Below are 27,610 nucleotides of genomic sequence, written 5' to 3' on the forward strand. Positions count from 1 at the left end.
ATTGCCAAGAATTCTGGAAAACAATGTTTTTTATTTGTAGCTACAGCCACAACCTGGCCGCCCGGGGGTGGGTGGGAACGTGCAGGCCAGTCAGCCCAGCCCAGCCCAGCCTCCCCGAGGGTCAGGGTGGCTCCTGGCCCTAAGAAAGCGGAGTAGAGGCTGCTCATGGGCCAGCAGCTGGGGGCATTGGTGCAGCAGTGAAAGCAGCAGTGCTCAACCTGGTGCCATCTCAGGTGGGGTACCTGGAGGATGGTGGGGAGGACAGGAAACCCCGGGCTGGGACTCTGCAGGCTAGGCCTGTCGGGGGCCCTGGATCCAGGACGGGGATACTGGGTGGGTTTTGGAATGGAGGGAAGGGCTAGACATCAAAAATAGTGGAGGGGGCAGGGCAAGTGAAGAGCCGGGTGGTTTCAGTGTGGGTGGTCCACGGATGGGGAATGGACTCGCGGTGGAAAAGGGCCAACCCTCACTCAGGTCTGGGCTCTGGCAGTGTGGCACTTCCGGCAGAGCACGTGGCCGTCCAGGGGGAAGCAGCCATTGTCGTCCGCCTCAATGGACAGCGCCTTCCCACAGTCCTGAGAGGCAGGAAGAGGAAGGACGCCCTGGTGGGAAACGGTCCTGTGCACCCCACTCACCCCCATTTTACATGAGGAAGGCCAAATGCTTTGCAAGTAATGGCCCAGAGCTGGCGTCCTCATTGTCTCCTTTCCCTCCCTCCCCCAGCCACCGCCACACCCCCACTCCAGGGCTAGCCCCACTTCTTCTATTACCCGCTTTCACTTTTGTTCCCTAGGCCTCCCTCAGGAGGAAGGGCAGTGGGTAGAGCTGCTTCCAAAGTGTCCACCCCAATAAAGGATATCGGGCTTCTCCCACCTGTCTCAACTCCATTCTGACTTTTCTTCCTAATCCGAGCCCCCAACCCTGACACAACAAAGGAAGGCACCCTTCCCTGCCATTGGTCAGCACCCTTTCTTGGTTTATCCACAGCTGAGTGACCCCACAGAAACCCCAGCCCCCCTTTCCTGCAGTGATGGAAGCATCTGGGCTGCACAGGCTTGGGTACTGCCACTGGTCACTCTCAAAACGACATCGATCTCCAGACTGGCCCTGTCCACCACCTGGTCAGTCAGTGAGCAGTGTCCCACCTCCCGCCCCGGGGGCCACAGGGACACTGACCTCACACTTGTAGCACTTCATGTGAAAGTTCTTATCCAGAGCGACCACGCGCACAGTCTCCTCGCGGCCAGGCTCAGGCATGATGGGCTCAGCACAGACAGAGCACCTGGGCGCGTACTGCCTGGAGGGCAGCAAGTGGGGCACGGGTCAGGATGGGGCGAGCGGCACCGGGCTCTCACCGGAGCGCAGGGAGGAGATGGCGGTGGCACGGCAATGGGCACACGTCTTGACCCGCCTTGCCCCACATCTCGAGGTAGAGAAAGGCTTAAGACCGGCCACCGTAACGGAAATTTCTCACCTTACCCTCCCAAAGCCACATCCACAGGGCAGTTCTGCAGAAAACATACCAAGAGGTGCCCCTTTCATCCCATCCCTGCAGCCCTGACCCTAGCCCACCCCCCCACACCACACAGGTCCCTGTGCCCGACTACTGGGGCGGAGTACAGAGGGATGTAAACTCCTGGCCCGGGTGGAATCCTGAAAATGCACACCTCAGACAGAGGTGGGAGCCAGGCTCTGCAGTTTCCTTGTACCGCCCTTTAGCCACATTACAGGATTTTCCACTAGCCTGAGAAGTAGCCACCTTGTAAACATTGTTTCTAGGGGGAAACCAGAGTTCCAAACAGCTGATGTCTAAAGGAACGTTTAGAACCTGGCCTGTGTGTGAAATGAAGTCACTCCAGCACACGTTGCTGAACACAAGACCACACCCAAAAGAAGCCTTGGCGAGCCAAAGGCCGGGGGACTGGCCAGCAGTAAGCCTGGCTACCCAGGTCTAAGAACGACAGACATCTGCGTCCAGATAAGTTGGTCTCTGCCGTCTGTAGATAGGTTGTAGGGCCAGAAAGTAAGGTCAGGGGGTTAGAGGTGTCTTGGGGTCAAGGGGTTAGTAGCCCGGCTTCCAGGCAAAGCACAGCTGGGCCCAGAAGGTGGTGGTGGGTCCTCACTTGTGGTAGTCAGGGACGCAGTGGGGCCGGTTGGCCTGGTCCACAATGAAGGAGGTACCCTCCAGGGGGCAGGCACAGACCACACAGGTGAAGCACTGCGGGTGGTAGGCTTTGCCTGTGGCCCTCAGCATGCGGTCAGTGATGGGCTGCCCACAGGTGTTGCACTTCTCCAGGGTGTCCTGAGGAGGTAGCAGTAGGAGGTTGGCTGGGAACTGGCACCTGACAGCCCGCTATCAAGGCAGGTCTGCCCCACCGCCATCCCACCCCCTGGCTGAGCCACAACGTGACTCACAGTATAGCAGCCCTCACAGTAGGGCGCCCCCTCCAGGCTGTAGAACTGCTGTCCTTGCAGCTGATGCTCACACTGGTGACAGGTAAAGCAGGTGATGTGGAACAGCTGCCCCAGAGCACGAACTGCAGGCTGTGCACGTGCCAGGGGCTGGTGACACCGGCCACAGGACTCTGGGAAGGACAGAGAAGACAGAAATAGATCAGAGGGAGGACATAGGCTTGCCAAGGATCAGCTGACTCACACAGGGAGAAGACAGGCACCAGCCAACACAGTAATGGAGGGGCAGACGTCCCAACGGGGGACGGTGGGCTCACCACTGACGGCCACGTTCTGCTTCTGAGGATGTTCCATGTCCTCCATCAGCTGCTGGGTCAGCTGTTCCAGCTCTTCCACCTCCTTCAGAGTCAGAGGTCCTGGAGCCCCAGGGGAGCGCACCTGAAACCCCAACACTTTCTTCACACTCTCTCAAGGGTCACCCTCCTTCAAGAACATTCCCCAGTCAGCTATCCACTTTCTCCCAAGAAGGACTAACTCACCCCCACGTTTGACCCTGAAAGTTCCTCATTTTCCCTCCCCAACCCCAGCACCACACAAATCCGGGAGAGGGGATGACTCTTCCACCCACTTTGCCCAAACCCCCCTGGGCAGCCACAGACAGGCCAGAATGACTGAGCGAGCGGACGGAGGCCACACACATAGCAGCTCAGGTCACAGAAGCACCGAACACACCAGGCCACGCAGCAACTCCACAGAGCATGCTCAGACATGGCCCCCCATGGAAGAGGTCGGCACGCGACGGCGTGTGAACCCAGGTGCACACACACCTACCCGTCCCGCCTGCTACCGAGCAGCCCTGTTAGCGTGAGGATACAACACAGGCGGGAAGCACAGGTTAAACCCTCAGGGCTGTCTGCAGCAGCCCAGCCCCCAGCCCCCCACACAGAGGTCCTGGGGTCCCTCCTGAGAGTGGGGTTCTGGGCTACCTGACCTCTCTTCCTGCCCAGTAGGCCTCAAAGAAGGGCCTATCCTAGGCCAGCTCACCCCTCCTATTTAGGGGATCCTGAGAGAGCTAGGGATGGGTGTGGGGTGAGGCGAAGGGGACTGCAGGAACCCTGAAAAGTACCAGGAGGAGGTGACGCAGGGGCCTGCATCATCATAGCCATGAGATGCTCCAACAGGAACACTGGTTGGTCTTCTCTGTTACTGGGTAAGTCCACCCAGGACTGTGGCCACTGAATGTTCTCAGGGCCCAGGCCTTCCTTCCCCTGACACCTGGAGTCTGTCTCCCAGCTACCTCCTCCTACAGCCACCTTGCCCTAAGCCCAGGCCACATCTCCCTCACCCCACCTGTATCCAGAGACACATCTGCTCTGGGAAACAGACACACAGAAGCCCCAGCTCTTAGCCACTTTCCCCGTAGACTCCTGCCACCTCCTGCCCTCAATCAACTGTGTTCCCTGTGAGTCCTCTCTGCAATGGAAGCTCACCTTTTCTTCTCCCAATTTTTCTTTCCCTTGGGGACAGAGAAAGGGGACTCAGCCAGCCCTTGCTCTCTGGTGCCACTTTAAAAGCCTGTTGCATTCTTTCAAGTATGAACTATTCATATACCTCAGCGCCCCATGGGTTTCCATGCTCCTTGACACACTCAGCCAGTTGGCTTTCCCCTCTGCCTGCCAGCATCTATGTCCCAGTTTCCACACCGATGGTACCAGACCTCTAGCTCCACCCCAGTGGCTCCAAACGCCCCTCCATCTCAGGCACTTTCCACCACGGGCCATCTTGGACCTGAGGTTCACGGTTCTCTCCACCTCCAAAACCCTGGACTTGAGCCCTAACCATCCATCCCTCCTGCCCCTTCCCCATTCGCACCCACTGAAGGAACCTACTCAGAAAGGCTTTCATTCCTGGCCTCTCAACCTTTCCATGTGTGTCTCCTCACCCCCCATTTCCCCAACCAGCCCGGCCCCTTGACCACCTATTTCTACAAGGCTCTCCCAGCCACTCTTGTCACCCTCATTTATCTGGTCCAACTTCAAGCCCAGGTCACGCCACCACCCACTTCCTGTTTCTGCCTCTGAACTGCGGAAAGTAAGTGGAGATCACTAAACACTGCAGAATGAGTTCACAAAACACTGCAGGGCCTTCCGCGTCCTCCAGCCCCAGCTCGGCTGTCTGGTTTTTGGCTCCTGTACGTTCCCAGTCACCTTCCCCACAGCAGCTGTCTCAAACCTTTCCGTCTTCTCGAGCCCCGACTGTTTAGCCCCTCACTCGCTCTTACCGATGACCTCCCCCCCTACATGACTGAGACGATGGAAGCCAGCCAGCTGCAGCTCCCTCATCGTTCCTCCTCTCCACCCAACACACAGGACAGTGGTGACACTGTCCTTGCTCTCGGGGAATGCCACGGTGGGGGGCAGGGGCGGAGGGCACCACCCCCTCTTCTCCAGGACTTCATCGCAGCAGCAGCCCCTGTTCATAGGAGTCTCTAACAACCTCCTCTAGCAGATTCTTTTTCCTGGTTCACACACATATCTGGGCCCTTCTCCCCTAACTTGAAACACACACACACACACACACACACACTCCTCTCCTCGTCCATCTCCCTGCCAACCTCTGACTTGCAGGCTAATGCGGCAACTCCACTTTTCTCACCGCCACTCAGTTCTCAACTCCTTTGACTGTCCCCACCACAGGGCACAGATGGACCACCCCACAGCCATCGATGACGTCCACACAGTCAAATCTCTGGCCTTCTTTTAGTCCTCATCTCCCTCAACCCCCCACTGGAGAGCTCCCCAGCCCTCACATCCTATCCTGTGAGATTCCACCCTGACTTACGATGCCCCTGCTGCTTCCACCCTTCATCCCCTCCCACCTGACCCCTGCGAGCTTTCCCCAAGGTTCCTCCCAGGCCCTCATCTCCTCCTGTGTGAGCATGCCCTGGCCACCTCAGAGCCCTGGCTGCTTCAGTACCACTGCACACGACAACCCCGAGTCCAGGCCCTTCTCCTGAAACCCAGTCCTCTATTTCCAAGTGAATGACAGTTCCAGCTGAACGAAAGTCCTCCTGGAATGTGTTGTTCAACACGCTGACAGCTGGACCCCTCCTCTTCCCGTCCAAACCATTTCCCCTTCTGGACTTCTCTATTTTGTCAGCAATACCGTCATTCCCCAACACACCCAGGCATTTTCCCCCCTCCCCCTCCTCTTCCAACTGCTGAGAAGTGACCAGGTCCTGGAGGCACTTCCTTTGCTCTCAGCAGGGTCCAGTGAATCTCTACATGTCATTCACCTCCCACCTCTACTCCGCACCGCTGCTGGAAACACTCCCCAAAAGCTTCCAAAAGCATGGTTGTCATCGGTCCTCTGGCCCAGCCACACATCACTCCAACACCGTGAAGGACGCGCCGGGACTCACAGGCTCCCCTGGTGCGCTATTTCATTGCCTCCTCCCTCGAGCCCCCATCCACCTTTCTACCGCTTGATCATTTCCCAGAATGACCTTCTACTTTCTATTCTCCAAACACCCTGGTATATTTGTGCCCTTGAGTTTTGTTCATGCAATTCCCACCTCAATGCCCTTCCCTCTCCTCTCTGGATTTCTAAGTTCCCCCATCCTTCGAAGCACAGCAGCGCCATGATGCCTTTCCTAACTTGCCAGCCCGTTGCCGACTCCCTGTAACACAGGATTCTGCACAACTCAGTGGCACCTGGCATCTCCTCCAATCCTGTGCCTGCACACACAGAGACAGACATGCCTGTCGTCGGTTTACTCTGTGGCTGGTTGGACTAGATGACCATCAAGGTCGCTTCAACTTGGAAGCTCTCATCTCCTGAACTAGAAGGCAGGCATGGTCAGGCAGGGATGATCGTTTTTCTATTTTGAGCATTCCTGTGCTAGACAAAAACCCCAGCGCCTTCTATGCATCAGCTCCTTGATCTTCACAACCATTGTACCGAGTGGATAGTGTGATTTTAAAGACGGGGAAACTGAGGCTCAAAGTTCACCTCCCTTGCCTAGGGTCTTGTGAGATGGGGAGCAGGGAATTCTATCCCAGGTCCACCCCACTCGCTCAGGCTTAACCTCTTGGGGAGATCTCTTCCATCCCAAGCACGGAGCACAGTGCCTGGCACTCAGCAGAAGCTGGCTCAGCCAGTGTTTACTAATGCAGCGACTCTTATCATCAGATGGGCCCTTGGGCGGTGAGAGCGCTCAGAGAAGCAGAGAGATTAACTCAAGAATCCAAGCAGGGGGAAGAACCAAGGTTGGCTGGATGATGATCTCATCCCTCACCTTTAACATTCTGGGGCAGGGTGCAAGGGAAGATCCACCAAATCCTCCTCCTAATTCAGAGCCTGTGCTGCTCTCCCACTCCGTCAGGCCCCACCCAGCCGCAGCCCCTGCCAGGCCCTCCTCCAGAAGAGCTCTCTCTTACCATTATCCCACCAGTCCAACCCCAGAGGCTGGAAACTCCTATCCCACCACCCCCACCTCACTCATCTTTGCCCTCATTCTCTGGCTCCTGAACTTACCCCCCTACCGCCAGCCTCCAGGTCTCACCCTAGTCCTCCCACCCTCCCTCACCTGGTTTTGGTTCTGAGCCGGTGGGGGCACTGGGTGCTGCTTCTCTTGCACTCGGGGCTTCTCCCTCTGCTGAGCATAGGTGAAGCTGGGGGACTGAGGGGAGCCTGTGCCAGTGGAAGAGGGAGCTTGAGGGGGCCCCAGTTTTTGACTGGGCTGTGACCCGGGTCCACCTGGGGCTCCAGGGCTGAACTTAGAAGCCACAGGAGTAAACTTGGGAGTCATTGGAGAAAACTTAGGGGCTGGAGGTGGGGCTGGGGGACCTCGAGGCTGACTGTTAGCCAAAGGCACAGGCTGGGGCTGGGGCTGGACATGGAGCTGGACCTGAGGTTTGGCTGCGGGCTGGGGCTGGGGCTGTACATGGAACAGTGCCTGGCTAGGAGGCTGAGCCTGGGGCACAGGCTGGGGGCTGGAGGGGGCCTTCCAAGGAGGCAGGGGTGCTGTGCCCCCAGTTGCAGGCTTAGTACTGGTCTTGGAAATGAATGGAGTGGTGACCGGTGGGGGTACATATCCAGATGACACCTGCAAGGGAAGGAGGAGGGGAGAGAAGTGCCATTAGAGGAGGGTGCTGCCCTTCCAAGTTCTGTCCCCACTCCTTTCCTCCGCTCCAGTTCCTTACCCGGGCTTTGAAGGGATCATTCCTGGTCATGTCATCCAGCAGCGAGGACAAAGAGTCTATCTCCAGATCAATACTGCTCACCTTCTCCCTGGGCTAGAGGATCAGGGGTCAGAGCACCCATTCCAGTCCTCCATTCCCACCCCACTCCATCAGGACAGAGGTGCCATCAGGACAGAGGTGCGGAAGGGGTAGAAGCAAGGACCCTCCTCTCCTTCCCTTGGGGGTGTCCCTGCGGGTGTCCCTGCGTTGCTGCCCATCCCAGGCCTCCATACCTGTGGTGGGAGGGGACTGGGGGCCTCATGCCCTCCCTCCTCCTCCAGCGGAGGCGGCGGGGAAGGAAAGATCTCCTCCTCCAGAGGTGCAGGGGGAAACGGTTCCTCGATCGGGGGAGGGGGCGGTGGAAAGGCACCTCCCAGGGTGCCCTCCGCATCGTCGCCATCCCCAAGGAGGGGAGGTGGGGGTAAGGGAAAGTCTGGGGTAAGGAAAGAGGGCAGTCAGCAGGGGCCCCTCTAACATTCCCCGAGTCCCCCTCCTTTTACAGCTCTAACCCCCAAGCCAAGAACTCTCTTGGGGGTCCCGGGGCACACGGGAAGGAAAAGGGGGCGCAAGACACCCTGAGAGCACAGGGTCAGGAACGGCCGGGGGCTCGGCGCAGGAGTGGTGCAGCTCCCGTTACACTTTGGAAAACGGACCCGGAGGGGAAGATTCGTGTCCCGCATTCCCGCCTCCCACCCCCAGGCGAAGGACTTGGACCGGTCCCAGGAACCCTGGCTCTCAGCCATGAGCTCCACGATGAGGTAAGAACATCTGCTCGGGACAGGGTGGCTGCGCCCAGCCCCCTCCGCTGCAACATTTCCAGACACCCCCAAATTCTCAAAACCACTGCCCCCAGCCTGGAGCCCGCCGGTGTCCAGCCCCCCAGCACGGCTGCATACCTTCCGGGGGCGGCAGGGGGATCTCGCCCACCCGGCCCATCTGTGCGCGCTGGGCCCCGGCGGCCGGGAGAGGCTCGCTGTCTCCGGGCCGGAAAGGATTCACTTTGGGCTTTGGGGCCACCACCGGGGCGAACTTCTTCTGCGGGGCGTAAAAAGCCGGAGCCGAGACCGAGACGGAGATCGCGGGAGACGGGCGGGGGGCCGCCATGGCCAGGCCGGGCTGCTGGAGGTGGGTGGCCGGGTTACGCGCGCCGAGCCCGGAGGAGGACCCTCTGGCGGGCCCGGATCCCCACGTCCCCTCCCTGTGGGCGGCTCGCCGCACCTCACCGCGGACCGGAGCGTATGCGCCGCGTCTCGGGTGGCCGCTTGGGCGCCGGGTCCGCGGACTCTGCCGGGTCCCGAGCCGCCTCCAGCCAGGCGGGGGAGGGACGTAGAGCAGAGGGAGGAGGGAGGGGGCGGGGAGAGCGCAACGCCGAGACCATACAAGGAGCGGCCTGGAGAGGGGGCGGGGAGAGGCGGGGAGGGCTGACCGGGCAGGAAACTCCCCCAGGAAGGGGCCCTGGTCCTGCCCCCGGACCCGAGGCTCTGCCAAAGTCCTCCTGCCCCCACCTCCGCCGCCCCGGCCCGGCGCGGACCACCCCTCCCCGAGCACAGGCCTCTGATGTCATTTCCTGAGTTGCCCCCCTCCACGCCCGACCCGCGGTTGCCCGGGATCTGACTCACCGTCCCCACTCTGAGCTAGCCGGCGGAGGTCGCGCGGGTGCCCCGGACGTGCCGAAGTAGCTCCTTTGAGCCTCCGCCCCGGCCCAGCCCCCCCTTCTCCGGGCCTGCCGTTACCTGTCCCCGCCACCTCCAGCTGCTCCTCTGCCTCCCCACCCAGCCGCCAGCCCCGCGCCCCAAATCCCCTCCCGTCGGGCTGGACTGGAAGGACTGGGGTAGAACTGGGCTCCAGGGTGGACTGGGATGGTGAGTGGGGCGTTTTCCCTACCCACGCCCCCCGAGGCCCTTCCGTGACCTGGATGGGGGTGTGTGTGAGCACAAACCTCAAGGGTTCTTGGGGGATCCTAACTTCAAATCCTGGGCAGCCTCTTCAGGCTTCTAGGAATTCTCAGCACGGACTCCCTAGTCTGCAGATCAGTTAAGATTTGCGGGAGGAAGAGGCTGGGTGGGAGGGGCCGGGGAATGGAGGTGGGGAGCAGGGCGGAGGCGGGGGCGGCCCACCGCCTTGGGGGCCAGGGAGGACGTGCGCGGACGTGGGCACCACGGTGACCCACCCTTCAAGTAGTCTTTGGGCGGCGGAGCGGCTCTCAGGGGATTCCGAGACTGCGCTCTGTGGAGCCCCCCACTGGTCCGACCGGATTCCTCAGCCTTGGGCTCTGTGCCCCAGGCTACGCGAAAGGGACCGACCTTGGTTCTATTTTTTGTTTTTAATTGAACATGGAAACTTACAAATTGTCTCCTGAATTCCTCCACACTCACTACCTGCAAACTATGGAGTCTTATGGCCTTTCGGTCCGTTTAAGGCTAACATATCACCCTCGGGCGCTGCCAGCCTTCTCTGCCATGGAAGGCAGTCGGTCACCAGTACACACCCTGCTCGGTATTTCCAGCCCTCCCAATCGGCTACTGTCAGCAAGCATCTGGGCTGTGCGCTGGAGATCATCCAGACTCATCCCTGACCTTTACCATGAGAAAACAAGTGGGGAACTTAAGAGAGGGGCACAGAGTCATGCCCACTTAGCCACAAGGTCTAGGCGAGAATTGGGTGTCTTGAGGGCTCTGCTGTCAGCGCTCACTCCCTTATACCTTGGTGTCAAGTGAAGCAACCCTGGAGACAAGGGAGCAGGGTGAACTCAGGGTGCAGCGACTAGTGTGAGTGTCCAAACTAGGTGACAAGTCTCTTCATTCTCTCCATTTTCTCTGTGTGGAAAACAGCGATATTTAATCCACCTACCTTATTGCATTATATGGAGAAATAAATGAAATTCCATATCTGAAAGTGCTATATAACACTTGGTATTATTTTTCGCTCCCCATTCCACTCAGAAATAAAATTCTAACAGGTTACCCTAAGGCCGTTCCCCCTCACCCCCACCCCCCATGCTCCATAGGTCCCCTTCTCGGTTGCCAAGCAGATAACTCCCAAGGGCCTTGGGGTTTGTTTTGCAAAGCCTGCTCCTTCCTTCAACCTTACCAAATACTGTATTATGCCTAATACTACATCTTCAACTCAGACTCCACTCATCTTTCTTTTCTCTGGTGTCTTGTCTTTCTCACGGGTGTTTCTCAGAGCCACAAGCATGTGTGGCCGTGTATGCTATAAAGCATGCTGCCCAGACCTTCTCTGACAGGTATAAGCTGGTCCTGGGCCTGTCCCTGTGAAGACCTGCTAGAAATCTGAGACTGGATTTCCTGTGCATGTTGGAAATTGTGTCTTGGGCTTTTCTGACCAAAAGTCTCATTGCCGAGCCTTCAAAATACACCCACTTGGAGAAAAAAGGAAGATGGTTTCCAGATAGCGTCACAAGAGGAAAAGCCATCGACCGTGTAAATGTCTCGTTAAGGAACGTGCCTGTGCAAAATATAGTATAATTGTTAGGCAGCTGAAACTATTTATAAATCAAGACTAGAAGAGTGCGTAGGCAGGCTTAGTTTTACTGACAACGAAGAGCATTTGGGATGCAGAATATTAAAACTAAGGGGTTTCAGCCAGCCATTCTGAATACAAGGAGAAACACACCGGGTACCCCAGGAGGTCAGGGTCACTAGGCCAGGATGTCACCAGTGGACCTGCAGGGTCAATGCTGTTAAAATGCACACGATGAACAGGAGCGGCCCTAATAATTATTAGGTGCTTAAGTAAACAATTCTAATTGATCTCCCCAGGTTGTATGTATAAAAGGTAGCCAGTACGAAGGTGTTTCCACCTAATCATTTCCAACAGCTTGGGCCCTGGCAAGAGAGAGGACATAAGAAAATGAGCAGGGATCTTTGCTACCTAAAACATCTCTACACATCTCCAAAGATTTATGTCCGCCGGGTATCAGAAAGTTTTCCTCAAGGACACACAACCTAAAGTAAGAAGAAGAAAAGGAAAAAGAAGAAGGAACGAGCAAGGGCAGTAGCAAAAGAATTCTGGAATGAAAAGACGGATGCTATCACGAAGTTCTTTCCGGACGTGGGCTGCAGGTGGACCGAGGGTCAATTATGTGCCGGGTGCTACGTGAGGCATAAACAACATCAAGAAAAGCCACTACCACCATCATCATCATCATCCTAATAATAATAATACACACTTAGAGAAAGCCTAGTACGTGACACTAGGCATAAGACTAACCACTTTAAATATATAACCCCCATTTAGTTGTCACAGTGAACCTGTCAGGAATGGACATTATTATCCCATTTTTCAGTTAAGGAAACTGAGGCTAACTAGATGTTGCATTTTTCACCTTCAAAACTGCAAAATGTTTTGCAACGCAAATATTTTAGTTGAAGACCCCCTTGCCCCCCACTTACATCCTTGCAGTCCATCATCAACGGCTCCCCTTCAGGAGCTCCTGCCTGTCCATCAACAACCTCTTCTCCATCCCTCACGTTAAGCCCTTAGGCCACCATTTTCTTTTTCCATCACATGGTACCATCAAATTCTGTCCGTCTGTCTCTCTGTATCTGTCCATCTGCATGTACGTAGAGATAACGCTAGAGATAGAGATACAGAGAGATGCTTTTGTGTAATAGAACTTTTCCAGAAGGTTTCTCCAAGAATGGTTAACAGTGGTTGGTGTCAGGGCATGGGATTGGGGGAAGGCAGAAAGCTTTTACAACTGTCGTCTTTTTCTCCAGGAACGTGTATTACTTTTATAATTTTAAAAAAGGAAAAGAAAGACAAGTGACAGAGCCATCATCTCTTTTTCCTTAGATCAGAGTGTTTTCTTGCACTGAGGACGGGGCACATGCTCTGTAGCTTTCCCACTTTCTCCCAAATTTACTCCCCTCCTAGTCCCACTTGCATTTGTTAATCAGGACAAAAGACGTCCCCCGTGGGACTGCAGACACGATGGGTGAGTTGGATGGGAATAGGGATGAAGGAGGGTGAAGCATCCAGCAAGACCCAGATAGCCCTGCGGCCCCAGGGACCACTCTCCTATGGAAGGGATGGACTGACAACCACAAATGCCCCCTTTTCCCTCCTTTCTCTCAGGGCCAGCCCAGTAGTCTGACATCAAAACATCCCCTCTGCACTTTTCTCTTCCCAACCTCAGATCAACCAATAACTTATATATTCCAGGCACTGGGTATGAAGGTAAATAAACCCAGTTTTTGCCTTCAAGAAACTCTTCATCTAGAGGAAAAAACACTTCAGTAGATATTTTAGTAGGTAAGTGTAAAGATTAGAAAACAAGTTTCACCCACCCCCACCCCCCACTCCCAGTAATGCTTGCGTGGTGTGGTTACACGACTTACAATAGCTGGGTGGCCGTCTCGCCTCATTATTATTTTCCCGCGTCCAGGCAGCAGTGAGCAGAGCCGCACAGGGAGGGCATCTAGGAAGCAGAGGTCAGAGGATCAGTAGAAGGCGGGGATCCATACCTTCCAAGGTCTGAGCCAGATGGGCACCCAAAGGCACTGAAAGCGTCAGCAAGGCAGCCATGTGTGGTGGCTGCGGGGGTGCAGAGCAGGCAGATGGTCAGATGGCAGAAAGTCAGCAGCCGAGGGAGCAGGGAAGGGCAGACAGGAAGAGACCCAGGGCACCAAGAGCAGCACAGGCAGGCTGCTGGCACCACGGCAGCCACTCGTGGAGCATCTGCTGCCTTTTTTCTTCCTTCTCCCTGAACCCAGGGGATGTCAAAATCAGAGAGAGCCTGGCTAGGAGCTCGAGTGTTTGTACTGAAAATAGCTGACTAAGTCACTAGAGGGAAGTAAACATGTCATGGAGTGGGGGGGTTAACCACGGATAGATAACCTAGCAACTTGAGATGAGAAGTACTTCTGTTTGTCTGGTGGCTCCCACCACCTCCGCTCCCTTTGATAAGGTGTCCTTCCTATGAAGAAACCCACCAGGCTCACCTCACACAGGAAGTGGGTACTCCTGAGGGAGCTTGCTCAAGCTTTCTTTAGATCACACTTCCTGCCATCTGGTTTGTTGTTATTTACCTGCCGTAATGCAATGAATGCGGCAAATGAACAGCCAGTCCCAGAAAGAGAAAAAGGGATTCACTCAGAATAGCAGATGTTTTCCTACTTAGACTTCTCAACATGCTAGAGATGGGCCTTTGTACCCAGGTGTGAGATGCCACCAGAAGACATGTCTGCCACCGAGCAGACCGACCCGGTTTCCAGCAAAGTTACGACTGTGTGCTCAGTATCAGCACAGCATGGTGGACCCAACACATTGTCTGCCACACAGCCAGGGCCTTGTACGTTTACTTAGTGCAACGGGGTTCCAGAACCATTGAAATCTTATATTAGATCAAGGGAGGCCCTGTGTTTGGTACAGCTTAAGAGCTTTCGAAATATGATGGGAGCCATCTAGGTAATTTAAAAAGAAACTAAAAAAGAAACAGGTGCTGTTATTTTAATAACATACTTTAATCCACGATATCCAAAATATTATCATTTCAACATGTAACCAATATTTTAAAAGATCAAGAGGCAAATTCCAGCTCCCACCTTAGAATGGAGAAATTACTTGCGCCCCTCCCTCAACACAATTTGCCACCAGCAGGAATAACATTCAACTCGGCTAACTCGAGCCACCTCGTGGTATGTATCTACATTTTTGCTTGCTTGCATTTTAACGTTTTTCTCAAACGGGCACGTTATTACTTGAGAGGAACACCTATACAGCACTTGGAGTTCAAAGTTTCCAGGCTCTTTTCTTCTTTCCCACCTGGGTGGGTCCACTGCACACTCACAGGACAATCACGATTGACTCAGCAAGTGAACAGCCCTCGAGTGGACTCGCCACCTTCCAGGAGAGTAACAACTGTGTTCCCTGTCAGCTTATCAGCGTGAAAAAAACCTTAACCAAACAATGACCTGACTACATATATATAAGGATTACACACCCATTCTTAAACACACAGAACAAGAGAATAGTTATTTCTGGAACTCCTAAGTTTGAACAATGTTCTTTTCTTTTTAACTGTATTAAAAACACTTAGCATGAAACCTACCTTCTTAGAACGACGTTCTTTTCCCCTCATTTTATCCAAAAGGAGCCGATCCATCTCCATGGAGCAAAAGGAGTGTGGGGACTGAGCATGTTTCAACAGTATTTAATGGTCCAATAAAATTCAGAAAAATAATCCAACATAAATTTAGCGCGGCATCACAGGATAGGGAGAAGAACACTAGAAATGAGTTCGAAGACCTGAATTTTTGTTGCAGTTCAGCCACTTACTGGCTGTGTGAGTGTAAAAGTCTGAAACGAATGTTCCTTTTCTGGGAAAGTACAGGAACGGACTTGATATCTTAAGTTTTCCTCCAGTTCTAACACTCAGTGATCTGTACTTAGTGTCCTGTACATCCCCTGCTCTTTCATTGTCAGGAAAATGCCTCTGCTGTCCTCTCTGTCATCTTGCTTAAAGGTGGCAGACTGGGAAGGGCTGAGACCTGGAGACCGTAATAGTGTTTAATTATGTATTAAACATTATTTAGGATCAGGACTAATTGCAGGAAAGGAGAAAGGGTCTCAGGGAGTTAGACTTGGTAGCAAAAACAGACCCTCGTCCAAGAAAGCATTTGCAAGAGGCATCCAAGCTGAGGTTATAGGATACCCACTAGGGAAGGCACAGGGATGGGGCACAGAATGGGGGTATATTCAGGAATCTGAGAGCTGGACTGTCGCTGTTACCTGGTGATGGAGAAGTCTGGCAAGTAGTAAGAGAGCATCAGCTACCAGGCTGTGAGTCAGTGACAGCAGGTAGTCAAGAACGAGGCAGGATATCTCTCCTGGAGGAGTTTAGCAGAAAGGTGGGGCAAAAGGGTCCCAGCAGGGCCAATAAGAAAGCTCCAGAGGCATGATGTGACATCAGCTGCTCCTCTTCCCTGAGTCCATAAATACTAGGCAGGCAGCTACCCGTGATGGTCAGGAACAAGCCTTCCAGCTCCAGGTTCCCACTGGCCCTCCTGGAGACAGGAGTTAAATACTGGCATGTAGGGTCCCTGAGGCTGGAAGAAGCAACTGCCTGGTGTTACCTATCTGAGTCTTTCCCTTGTCCATCAGTGGCTCTGGGATTTGTGAATGCTGAGTACTCGCTTCACCTCTGAAGATCGCATCTGATCTGCCCTCTGGGATTGATGAACTGTGCTTGAATTGCTTTCCTGGCCTCTGACTCATGGCTGCCCAGGCCTGCTTTCTTGGTGCTGGTATCCTGCCTGGTCTGCTGCTGCCTGTGACCTGGATATGATGGCACCCCGAGGCCCTGAGTATGCTTTTGGGCCTGACGGACATTGTTCCAGGCTCGCTGGACCCAACCCTTCCCCTCTCTGAGAAGGATATGGGATCCCATTAGCCCAGAACCCCTGGCCTGGCCTTTCTCATTAGAATGTTTGGATGGAACCCCCAAATCCGAAATGATTCTCTTCCCGGCTTTCCCACACACCTGCTTCTCAAAGAAAAGATGGGGCAAATGCATTCCCTTGATAATCTAGTCAAAAGCCTCTATTAGAATCACCGGGAAAACATTTGGGCATTCTCTTCTGCTGAATGGAGACACAGGATCCTGCAAAATGTGGGTTCAGTGATGCTGATATGCCCATCAGCAGGAGGCTTTGCCCTCATGCATGGAGGTGTGTCTCCAGGGCCTGCACCAACAGAGGGGTGGGGGGTTCACCCCCCTGCCAAGGGTCCTTATTTCACTATACATGGGAATGAACTCACCTTAGAGCCTTAGTATTTTGCAAAGGTTTCAAACTTCATCCAAAAGTCATACGACCAATGACTTCTGCTGGTTTAAAAGGTTTTATCTTGTACAGTGTCCCACAGGTCAGGCACAAGTCAAATGAGGACTTTTTGTCCCCACTACCAACACTGGAACCAGAGACCTTCTGCCATGGAATGTGTCTTCCTATATAACTAGCTGCCCTGAGATGTCCTTCCTTCCCTCAGCAAACTTGCTCTGCCCAGGAAAGCCTCTGCCTCAACAGAATGGCCAGGGACTTCATCTATGGATTACACGGGGAATCCAGCTGAAGGTGGGCGTGGTGTGGGGAAGAGCACTCCTTAGACCACCAGCGCATTCTGTGGCACTTCCTACTCTGTGGAAATACAATTTACACACTACCAACATCCCCACCCATCCATGACTTAGCGCTGAGTCTGCTGCCATGTGTCAGCAACCTGAGCCCCAAACCCCATTCTTTGTCTTCTTGTTCACTGAGTGTGGGGACAGAGTCCCAGAGAGCAGTTTCCAGGCTCTCGGCCTCACATGGAAAGGTGCTGGCTCGGGTAGTAGACGGCCATCAGTTGTGACTGGTTGGCCATCAGCTGTAACCAGTTAGCCCATTAGCCACTGGTACAACTGCCATGGCTATGTTGGTAGGGTGGTTGGTTGGTTGGTTGGTTGGCAGGCAGAGAAGTGGATGGCAGATTGCAAATCGTGTGGATCCTACTTCATGTGTCTTGCCCGGCCACCAGCAAGAATATAGTTGTATGACTTCCCTATCTACGGCTCTGTGGGTGTTCCTTTTTGGCCTCACCACATCCTGCATTCTTATGTGGGGAGCGGGACCAGAGACCCCACATGACACCCTGCATGACACTGAAAATTAAGGAAGTTACTCCCATTGAAAAGAATACAGACTCTTCTGATTTCCACCCAGACCCCACGCCATTCCAGGTGTTCCTCTGCCAAAATCTCCTCCAGCCTTTTTCTCGAGGTTCTCCAGTATTGGCATACACACTTCCGGTTCCTTAAGTACATAATACCTCTTGTGAGACATGAAGAGCTGCTCCAAAGCTGACTAAACTTGGGAGCAGCCTGAGTCACCTCCTTGTGGCCCCGAGACACAGAGATTCTGATCCAAGGCATAGATTTTGACAAGCTGGAACTGAGACACTCTTCTCATCAATACTTTATGACAGCACCCAAGAGCTGTAGTACGGCTGTAAGTCACCTGAGGGAAGATCCTTGCTTTTCCATTTTCAAAATTGAGGAATGTAGATAGATTCATCCCTCTCTTCAGTTTATGGTCCCACTTTAAATCAAGACAAGAGGAAAAGAATGCATACCAAGTAACATGTCCTAAACCCAGGAAATCTAATATTTAAAAAACAAATGAACAAACACATAAGTAAAGATTTTTCCTACATCATCCAGGATGAATGTTCCATCTGGGGATCTGAGTTGAAGTCCTAGCTCCTCTTTCCAGCTGGGTAATTTTGGGGAACAGAAATTTAATCGGCCTCTAACCCCAGTGTTTTCAACCCAATTCATTACTGGGTTGTCGTAAGAGGAGACTGAAAACTCTTTGTCAGCTGTAAAGTGATACAGGGATATTATTTTTTATTATTTTCTTCTCTATCTCCTCCATTCCCAGACGCTTAGTAGATGATTTCGCCTCCTATTTCTCAGAGAAAACAGACGCCATCAGACAGGAATCCCTCATCTTCCTGACACCAAATGTGCAACATTCTGGCATCTGTTCCATCCTTTCTGCTAGACTACAGGAGCTGGGTGCCTTTATATGAGTTTAATCCTCCTTACTGGGCTTTGCACCCACCCTTGGCGGCTGCCTTCGGAATTTACCCTGGGTGCTGATTAATCTTCCTCTCTTGAGCTTGGAACCTCCCTCTCTCAGCTGGATCTTTTCATAGACCCTTACCTGTGATCTAGTGTCTCCCATGAAGCCAAAAGAAATACTTGATTACGCTGTTGTGTTTTAGAGCTGCCTCTCCATTGGGTGAGGGCAGCCATGAAGCTTGAGTTTGGCTCTTTCAGTCTTGCAGATAAAAGCGATGTGTCTTTGTTATTGAGGAGTCAGGTTTCAAAATGGAATGTTAAGTGTCTTGCTTGGTCCTTTAAGTTGGTACTATTAAAAGGAATATTGAGCTCCTGCAGAATTAGGAGAACCCCCTTCTCCCTCATATGTATTTAGAGGCCAGGGGTTCTTAAGCTTTTTGTGCCTTGGACCCCTAAGAATACCAAATGCATTGGATTACAAAGGGAACCAATTATATCAAATACAGCTATTATAAAATTCTGATACAGTGATCTATCTGCTTCTTCATAAAAGCATCACATAAGGAAATGTGTAGGCAAGTCCAATGCTACCGGAATTTCAAAGTAGTGAACACAAAAAATGTAAACAATCTGCAACAACTGTTGTAGAATAGAAATGTCTGTGATTTTTATGGGCAATAAAGACAGTACAATATCTCTAAAACTGAAGTGGTTTGCTGCCTGTATGCATAACCCAAGTGCATGGGTTTCAGTTACATAGTGCATAATTTCAGTTACAGGTTACTGAACATAAAGGTGTAAGTTTTCCCTCCAATGTTGTGGCCTCTGGATTCTGTCCGTGAATTCTGGGACAGCAGTCCCTGTGTTAGTATCTCTGCACTTGGTTTCTTCCTTCTGTCCATAGGCGTTTAGGAGCGTGAAACAGCAACCACAGAGAAGATGGAAGTATAATTTCACCTTAGGGGTGTGTCACAAAGGCAACAAGTTAGGAAGTGCCCAAGTCTTATATTTCTAGACATTGGAAATGGACTGGTTAATATTGTGATTTCATCGAGGGTCAAACTGTACCCAATGAGTGGGATTAGACGTTTCGAAAACATAAGCTTTCCCCAAGGAAACCCATAAATTACTTGGGATGGAAAGCCCCACAAAAGGCAGGAGAAGAATTTTAAAACAAAAATCGATGTACTGTAATTCTTATAGCCTGATTTTTTATAATGTCACAATATAATTTTCTGTCAACAAATACAGTTATAAAATATTATTAATGGCTCCATAGTATTCTGTTATAGACATACACCATAATTTATTTAATTAACCCCCAGGTTTGAACATTGGGCTTATGTACAATCTTTCATTATTATGTAAACAGTGCTCTGATGGGTGCTGCAGATTAAATCTTTGTCCACATTCTATTTTTATTTCCTTCGAATATTTCTATAAATGGAACAGCTGTGTCACAATGTAGCAACAACAACATCAATGCATATTGTAAAGATTTTTTTCATCAGTACTGTCAAATTGTCCTCTGGAAAGGTTGTTCTCATTTATACGAGAACTGGAATCACTGACCTTGGCTCAGAAAGTGGCAAAGAGATTGGGAAAATGCCTCGAAATGGTGAGAAGTGAGAGGATCCTGTACGAGAAGCAGGAAGGAAGCTGGCTAAGGTTGTACCTATGATATTCTACTTTTCTCTGGTGCAAAAAAAACCAGAATGTGGGATGGGACTGAGTCTTCAAGACCTGAAATCCCTTTTGTTGACCTTGATATAATCATTTGGATAAATCCAACCTTATACAGTTGTGTTAAGGCTGTGTAAGGGAGGGGTTTATATCCATGTTTGGACCGGAGTAATACTGAGAATAGTGGAATCAGAGAGCACCCGAAAGGGAGAGCAATTTCAGGTGGGAGGGCATGAGCAGAGCTGGATATTTGGCCCATTACTCCTGACCTGGAAACTCCGCTGGCAGTGTTTTGTCTGCTCAAACCTTAGGGGTTTGGGTGGAACTGCTGTGGTAATGGAGGTTGTTTTCTTCTTTTCTTTTTACCATCTTTACATTTTCTTTGCTTTGCAACTAGACAATATATTCCAGGAGAGCAGAAACCATTTGGTCCTTCTTTTGTATAACCAACAATAGTAGATATAAGGAAAAATACTTTCTATTTCTCTCCACTGTCAAAAGAAGGATTGAGATCCTGTCACAAATTATACTGGACAATTAAAATCTAAGCAGACCTACAGCTGACTCTTCTGTCTTCTCTCTCATGGTTTTAGGGATGTAGGAGCTTTGGTTAATTTCTTCATGCACAGAGACCAAAGATCAGTTCTCTCTCCAGAATCCTATCTGCCAGATCTACATTAGATTATCGGCGTCACCTCACATATTTCATGTGGGATTCCCCAAAACGTAGTGGTTATCACCGGGAAGATTCGCCGTCCATTCATAACCTAAAGGTTAAATGTGACATCCATACGACCTTCTCTCGCTCTCGCTGTTACATGCCCACACCAGGGACCCCCTAGCCCACTGCCCTTCTCCCTGTTCAACCTCAGGAGGGACAGAAAAGTAGGCGGGGAGCTTTTGGTCTTTGGTGCGAACCAGGTCTGCTCTCTCACTCTGCATTTTCTGGGTACTGCTCTGGCAAGAGTCTCTTGCCCTTCCTTGCTCGTGTGACTTTTCTGGACTCTACTTCTTTCTTGCCTGCTGTAACTACAGTGCCCACTTGACCCCTGCCACCTGTATATCTCTCTCAATCTCTTACCCAAGAAGCCCTTGGAACCTACCTGATCCTCCCTACCAGCCAGAGGACAAGCCTCCCCTCTCTTGACTGCTTCATGACATCCACAGTCTTATTTGTCAGAGAAGACCAAGCAAGGCTCAGAAAAGTTGAATTGGATTTAAAACTAAGTCTTCTAGCCAGTCTTGGGGCTTGACATTTTGATTTCATTCTAGTTGACATTGAAGGAGCTTCATTCTGCTCCCACATCCCCAATCAGGCCAGGAGTTAGATAATCTGCATCATACATCCCCGTCCCCATCCCGGAATTTCCAGCGAGCGCCGAGCACGGGTTAGTCTAAGCAAAGACTTTGCGATCTCTTAGAGTGGACACACCGTGCACAGGAAACGCAAGCATCCTCAGCTGTATCCAATCACGCTTCCGTTTGTGTCCCAGATGCTGCCCCAGGAAGAAAACAAGTGTTTGCGGAATTTGGCGGCCAAGGCCCTGGATCCAGGCTTTATTCTCACCCCCACCCCACTTTCTCTCTGAGCAGACCCTGAAAATCCATCCACCAGAACTGAAGGGTGGGCCCGGCTTTCTTTACGCGGCTCCTGAGACCCACGGTGGGCACTCTCCGGGGCTCCACCGGCCCCGGGGCGCGAGCCCAGCCGCGACCCGCGAGGAGCCCCACGTGGGGCTGGGGAAAGGCAGGCGGAGGGAGCGGCGCGAGGCCCGCAGACGGCTCCCGAGGGAGCGCGGCGAGGTGCGCGGGGAGCGCGGCGGCGATCCCGGGCTGGGGGGAGGCGCTGGGCGCAGCCAATCCCCGGGCCACCCCCTCCCCGGCCGCGAGCAGAGCCGGGGCGGGGGAGCCAGGCGGCGGCGGCAGCGGCGGCGACGGCGGCCGCCGCGGGGAGGGATGGAGAGGGGCGGGGGGAGCGGAGCCGAGCGGAGACAGCCGCGGTGCTGCAGAGAGGCTGGGGCGGCGGCGCGGCTCCCGGTGCTCCCCCCGCGCCCGCCCCGCGTCGGCGAGGGCCCGGCCCCGGAGGCCTCGCGCCATGGGCTGCATCGGCTCCCGGACCGTGGGTGGGTACCGCGGCGGGGCGGGCGCGGGCGGAGGCAGGGCTCGCCGGGTCCGGTCCTCCGGCCCCCTCCCCCACCCTCTCCGCGCCCCTCCGGGTACCTCGCTCCGCGCCGCGCTGCCGGGCTTGGCTGCCTCACTTTGTCTCCGCTCCGCTCCTCTCCTCCCCGCTCTCCTCGCGCGCCCCCAGGGCTTGCATCCCTCTTGGCTCTCGGCGTTCTCTCGTCTCCCTCCCAGCTTCCTTCCATCGCCCTCCCCCAGGCGCGGTCCCTTTCCATCCTCTCTCCATCAGCTTCCTCTGTCCTCCGTCGCTCTCCCCTCCTCTCCCGTCCCCTCACCCACCAGCTCCACGCCATCCGCCTCGACTCCGCTTTCCCCAGCGCCCTCGCCCCCATCACCAGTTCTTGAGCAGCCCCCTGCTAACCCCCCCAGCACAGTGTCAGCCCCGAGTCTCTTTCGCACGCCCCCCCCCCCACCCGCCTCCATCTGGCTTGCGTGTTTTGCCCCCTTCTCCTTCCCTCTCCGTTGCCTTTTTCTGTCGTTTCTGCCTCCCCCGATTTGCTTTGTTCACGTGCGTTTTCCCTTCGGGGCGGGGGCGGGATGCGTCTAGGGCCTCCCGGAGGCGATGGGTTCCACGCCCGGAGGGAATGGGGCTGGGCCCGCCTGGCGTGGTGGGGGAAGCGGTGGGCGCGGGCGGGGAGGCAGGGGTGTGGAGGGGTCGGGAGCCGGCTCCCGGCAGGGTGGGGCCGGCCCAGTGGAGGAACTCGGGGACTAGACTGCACCTGTCAGCGGGGGCTGGCGGGGCGGGGCCGGCCCTTTATTTACCTTTGACTGGGGGTGAGAAGAGCGCCTCCTAATTCGTCTAACGCCCTCACCTTTTTGCCTTGCTACCGCTTCCTCACCCCCTTGACCCTGCACCTACTCCACTCTCACAGCTCAACAAATTAATCCAACCCCTCAGTTTTTCCCATTGCAACTCCCCATTTCTCCCGCCTACACGCCCCAGTGACCTCAGGCTGAGAAAATAATTCGTATTATTATTACAAACAAACTCACTCTCTGGAAGCCTGATTTCTCTGAGACCTGATTTATTTCCATGGATACCCCCCTCCTCCTCTGCTTTCACCTCTTCTTCGGGTTCCCTCCCTCCCCCTCCCTGCCCCCCAGCAGAGCTCTGACTCAGCTCTCCCTCCTCTGTGAAGGCCCCCTCCCCCTCCCCTCTCTCCCACTCTGCCATCTCCCTTCTCCTCAGAGATTGTTCTCTGCCTGCCCCATTCCCACTCTCTCTGCCCGGACGTCCATCTTTCTTCTTTCCCCCAAGCCACAGACTCTGGTCTGACCCATCGCGCCACTCTCCTGTAGCCCCAAGGGAGAGCAGGGCTCATTTTGGAGGGGTCCTACCTCCCTCGGACCCCTTAACCAGGAGCCCTTCCTCTTGCACTAGCTATGTTAAATGCCTCCTCAGGCCCAAGACGGGGTTCGGTTCACCCCTTCTCAAGAGTGGACCTCTCATCCTCAATTCAGAATCATAAAACTGCTTGTGTAGAAAGGATCTATCCAGGCAGATGGCTCTACAGCCATCTGATGCTTGAGTCTCTTTACAACTATCCGAGTGGTTGTTCTCCAAGCCTTGGAGGAGGTACCACCCTGCCCTCCTGCCATCAGTTTCCCTTCACCAGGACCTCTGGCCTCACCCTAACAATTACCTTCTCAGGCCTCCACTTTCCCTGACAGCCCTCAAGCCTTGCCCACCCCCTCCCATTGTTTTCTGTCTTCTCTTTGACTTGAATACCTACTCTGTTGGTTCCTATTTTTAAAAGTTCCCTTCTCTCCTCCCGCTGTCCCCCTCCACTCCTCTTTAATCCATCACTTGTCTCCAAACAGTCAGGTAAAATGATTCTGGCTCACTCTTTGTTTTCTCTGCTCTCGCTGTTTCTGGGTGAACACACCCAACTCTAGCCTCCATCCCCACCAAATCCTCGTCAGACAAATTCACCAAATCTCTTTCCTCTCAGACGAATTCTCTAACTCCTGCGGAGGGTCCACAACATGCCTTCCACCTCACAAATAAAGCTGGCACACAGAGAAGTTCCACCCTTATGTATAGCGACATAATAGATGAAAAGCACAGCTTCTGAGTACAGGCACATAGGAGACACCCTCAGAAGTTCCTCTGGGCGGAATGGAGAATTATTTTCCTGCTAAAACCCAACCACTGACCCCTCCATGTAAACAACAACAAATAAGGCCACATACCACTCGTTCTGTGACTGCTCTTCTTGGTTGAGCTCAAACTGAATATTTCAGCTCAGCATTAGGATTTCTCCTACTCAAAAACTGGGGAGTAGGGATGGAAAAGGAAGGAGCAACCGGAAGGAGGAAGGAGTCCTAGCTGGAGGGAAAGGAGGGGTCTGGAGGGGCTGCCTCCGTGCTTTGGCCTCTGCATTCCAAGACCAAGGAGGGGCCTTTGAGTCAGGCTCACCTAATTCTCTGGCCACTTCAGGGAATGAAGTGATTGCAGTGGGTTGGAAGGGCCTGAAGGATGTCGACCAAATCAACATGGACAGCACCAGCTCACTGCACGGGAGCAGCCTCCACCGGCCATCCACTGAGGTGAGCCTCCCTCCCCAAAGGACCTCTAAAAGAGCCCAGGATCCATCACGAACAAAGCCTGCCAGCTGCCTGATCCTTGAATTCCCTTCCTAAATTCCAAGACAACATCCTAAACACTCCTTCAGACTGATGCTTTTACAGAACATTTCTCCTACATTCCTCAAAATACAAAGCCAAATGTTCTACACTGAGATCCTAATTCCCTATGCTAATCTCAGGAAAGCCTTCCCTCCTTCACACACTTCTGGAAATCCCTCTGAAGGAAGGGGGGTAGGGGGGTACTTGCATGCCTGGAAGTGGCAGGGATACCCACTCCATTTCCTCTCTCCTCACAGCAAACCCGAACCGACTTCTCCTGGGATGGCATCAATGTGAGTGCAGCTTTGCCCACCGGCAGCTTTCCCTCTCCAGCCTAACTCGGCTGCCTTCTATTTCCCCTTAGGCCTTCCATAGCGCACAGTGCCTGCCCCCTCACTCCAACAAGCACTGTGACCCCTTCTGTTCTCTACCTACCCCACCCTCCATCCCAAATTTTCAAGGGCGGGTGGGGGATATGCCTCTTGGGGACCTCTGGCTATAATGGTTTTCTTTCTCACCGGCCCTAGCTCCGATCCTTCCGCCTGGAAACCATCAACTTTCCTCCGCGCGTGTAAAGCACCCCCAGGCCCTCATCTTCTCTCCTCTTCTCCCACATTTCCCATTCCAGCTCTCCATGGAGGATACCACTTCCATTCTTCCGAAGCTTAAGCGAAACTCGAACGCCTATGGCATTGGGGCCCTGGCCAAGTCATCGTTCTCAGGTGAGACTCCTTACCTGGCGACTCTCCAGACAGATACTTGCAGGCTCCTGTCACAGTCTCCCTGGTCCTTCGGGCTTGAAGAGGACCCTCATCTACCTACCCCTGACCTATTTGCCCTTTCAGTCAAACCTCTCCCATCCTCCAGGCTGCTCTCGTATATGAAGACCTTGGGGACCCTGCCCCGCCTCCCCATGGGATGGAATCCTCTGGGCCTGGGGTGGGGCTAATGAGATCTGTTATGGGTATCCTGTAATATTGTGGAGGATGTGGGACTGTCTGGCCCCTCAGGGATTTCAAGAAGCATGAAGGACCACGTGACAAAGCCCACAGCCATGGGGCAAGGCCGAGTGGCCCACATGATTGAGTGGCAGGGCTGGGGGAAGGCACCGGCCATTCAGCCGCAACACAGCCACGAGGCCGTGCGCAGGGATACGGATGCCTACTCGGACCTCAGCGACGGCGAGAAGGAGGCACGTTTCCTTGCAGGTACTCGTTCCCCCAACCCTCAAGAGGCACATTTCCGGATGGCCAGAGACTGACCCTCCAACTCCACTCCGTGTGAACATCGTCCAAATGAGGACCGGCAGACTTAATTTGCCAACCCGCTCTAATTTCAGACTCTTTGACTTGATTCTGCTAGGTGCCCTCCAACTTACTTTGATCGTCTCAGAAGGGGTGTTATTTTTATATTTTATCATCTCTGAGGAGAGTGAACATGGGATTGTGGGTCCACCTAATGCCTTTTTCCTACACGGTGGGACTATCCAACCTCTGGATTCCCTCAATACAGGAAAAAAAGGCAGGGGCCGTGGGCTTCAAACGACTCTCTTTCTCCTATTTTTTGAGGAAAAAGAAAGGAAGGCCTTGGGGATTTTTTTTTATCCTTATCCAATTAGCGTACTGCAGTCATGGATTCACCTAGTGGGCTCATTACTTGTGACAACCACTAGAAGATCAAGGGACCTGGGTGAGGAGAGAGGGGTGTCCAGAAGAGGTTTCACTCCAGTTAAGTAGTATAGATACGAGACAGGCATATAGTGCCCCCACAATGGCAGGTCTCGATAAGATGCCTAGGGAGAATGAGAGATCTAGAAGAGAAGGGAGATACCTTTGTGTTGGTGGTATGGGTGGTGGAAAAAATATCAGTGAGAGGGGAGACAACATGTCGGGGTAGGGGGTGGTGTAGGGTGGCCAGCAATGTAAGCTTCAGCTTCCTCATGGCTTTGACTAGAACGGGGACCCCCCCAAGGCGCCCCCTCCTCACTATTCCACCCTCCATCCCTCCTTCCAATGCCTTGAACTTTCACCTTGATACCACTGTGGACCCATAATCCCGTGATGCTCTCTTGGGGATTCTCTGGTGATCTTAGGCTCCACCCCCCTTCCCATCTAGAATCCTCTGTCCTTGACTACCTAATACTAGCTACGGTCCCTACAAACTTCCAAAAATAAACTTCGAGAAGTCACTAATTTCAATCCCTTAGGATACCTCCCCTGAAGACCCCCAACTCTTTCCCCTAGGAATCCTAAATCTGACCTTCTGGGAAGTCGCCCACGATTTTGCCTCATTTGGGGGCATATCTAAAGACTGTGCTGTCTAGTACAGTAGCCACTGGCCACATGTGGCTACTGAGAACTTGAAATGTGGCCCGTCTGAGTGGAGATGTGCTGTAAGTGTAAACTATCGGCTGGATTTCAAAGACTTCATGTGAATAGAAGAATGTAAAATAGCTCTGGTTTTATATAGATTATATGTTGAAAGGACAGTCTTTCATACACATTGGGTTACATAAGATATATTAGTACATAGGTGGCCTGCATTGATATTTGTATCGAACAGCGCTGCCCTGATGTCCCCTACCCCATGCATGTGTCTAAGCGTTCTTGGAAGTGTCTGGTGCTAGCTACCGTTCTTCTTCCAGGTGTCATGGAACAGTTTGCCATCTCTGAGGCCACACTCATGGCCTGGTCTTCCATGGATGGTGAGGACATGAGTGTCAACTCTGCCCAGGAGCCACTGGGCTGCAACTACAGTGACAACTACCAGGAGTTGATGGAGAGTCAGGGTGAGGAATGGTTCCAGAGTCTTACCCCGGAGGCCGAAGAGGCCTCCCCAACTACCGTGGCTGCTTCTGTTCATCTCTGTTCTTCTAAGA

General features: G+C 53.2%; 2 protein-coding genes across 9 annotated transcripts in view; one reads left to right on the top strand and one right to left on the bottom strand.

Moving 5' to 3' along the window:
* Positions 1-11: 11 nt before the first annotated feature.
* ZYX (zyxin) lies at positions 12-12,884 on the bottom strand. Of its 5 annotated transcripts, XM_033098696.1 has the most exons (12): positions 12,823-12,884; positions 10,358-10,471; positions 8,874-9,045; positions 8,552-8,774; positions 7,889-8,088; positions 7,617-7,709; positions 7,001-7,519; positions 2,730-2,850; positions 2,416-2,585; positions 2,124-2,302; positions 1,177-1,297; positions 12-575 (listed from the first exon to the last, which is right to left on the bottom strand). In XM_033098696.1, exons 4-12 carry the CDS (start codon positions 8,757-8,759, stop codon positions 471-473), a joined length of 1,716 nt encoding a protein of 571 aa, XP_032954587.1. In that variant the 5' UTR covers positions 8,760-8,774; positions 8,874-9,045; positions 10,358-10,471; positions 12,823-12,884; the 3' UTR covers positions 12-470. The 5 variants fall into 5 exon arrangements, with proteins under 5 accessions (XP_032954587.1, XP_032954591.1, XP_032954590.1 ...); XM_033098700.1 differs by lacking the exons at positions 10,358-10,471; positions 12,823-12,884 and adding an exon at positions 9,595-9,683 and having other exon boundaries at positions 8,552-8,771; positions 8,879-9,045; XM_033098699.1 differs by lacking the exons at positions 10,358-10,471; positions 12,823-12,884 and adding an exon at positions 9,595-9,683 and having other exon boundaries at positions 8,879-9,045.
* Positions 8,175-27,610, top strand: part of FAM131B (family with sequence similarity 131 member B) — a 23,067-nt gene continuing 3,631 nt past the window's right edge. Inside the window, exons 1-6 of one of the 4 annotated variants that reach the window (XM_033098704.1) lie at positions 8,175-8,413; positions 24,545-24,654; positions 24,990-25,025; positions 25,361-25,454; positions 25,743-25,940; positions 27,377-27,520. In XM_033098704.1, coding sequence (XP_032954595.1) covers positions 24,601-24,654; positions 24,990-25,025; positions 25,361-25,454; positions 25,743-25,940; positions 27,377-27,520 — 526 coding nt within the window. In that variant the 5' untranslated portion in view covers positions 8,175-8,413; positions 24,545-24,600. Of the gene's footprint in view, positions 8,414-21,317; positions 21,727-21,891; positions 22,047-24,544; positions 24,655-24,989; positions 25,026-25,360; positions 25,455-25,742; positions 25,941-27,376; positions 27,521-27,610 lie in introns of those variants that run through there. The other 3 variants (XM_033098703.1, XM_033098701.1, XM_033098702.1) reach the window with 3 other exon arrangements.

Source organism: Rhinolophus ferrumequinum, chromosome 26, assembly GCF_004115265.2.
Source record: "Rhinolophus ferrumequinum isolate MPI-CBG mRhiFer1 chromosome 26, mRhiFer1_v1.p, whole genome shotgun sequence".
NCBI classification, from domain to species: Eukaryota; Metazoa; Chordata; class Mammalia; order Chiroptera; family Rhinolophidae; genus Rhinolophus; species Rhinolophus ferrumequinum.

Bases quoted from the DNA above. Each gene is read 5' to 3' on its own strand.
- ZYX (XM_033098696.1), bottom strand. From the start codon at position 8,759: ATGGCGGCCCCCCGCCCGTCTCCCGCGATCTCCGTCTCGGTCTCGGCT. The intron at 7,710-7,888 runs GTATGGAGGCCT...CTGATCCTCTAG, and splicing joins CCAGTCCCCTCCCACCACAG to CCCAGGGAGAAGGTGAGCAG. The intron at 1,298-2,123 runs GTGAGGACCCAC...GCTGCCCTCCAG, and splicing joins TGCGTCCCTGACTACCACAA to GCAGTACGCGCCCAGGTGCT.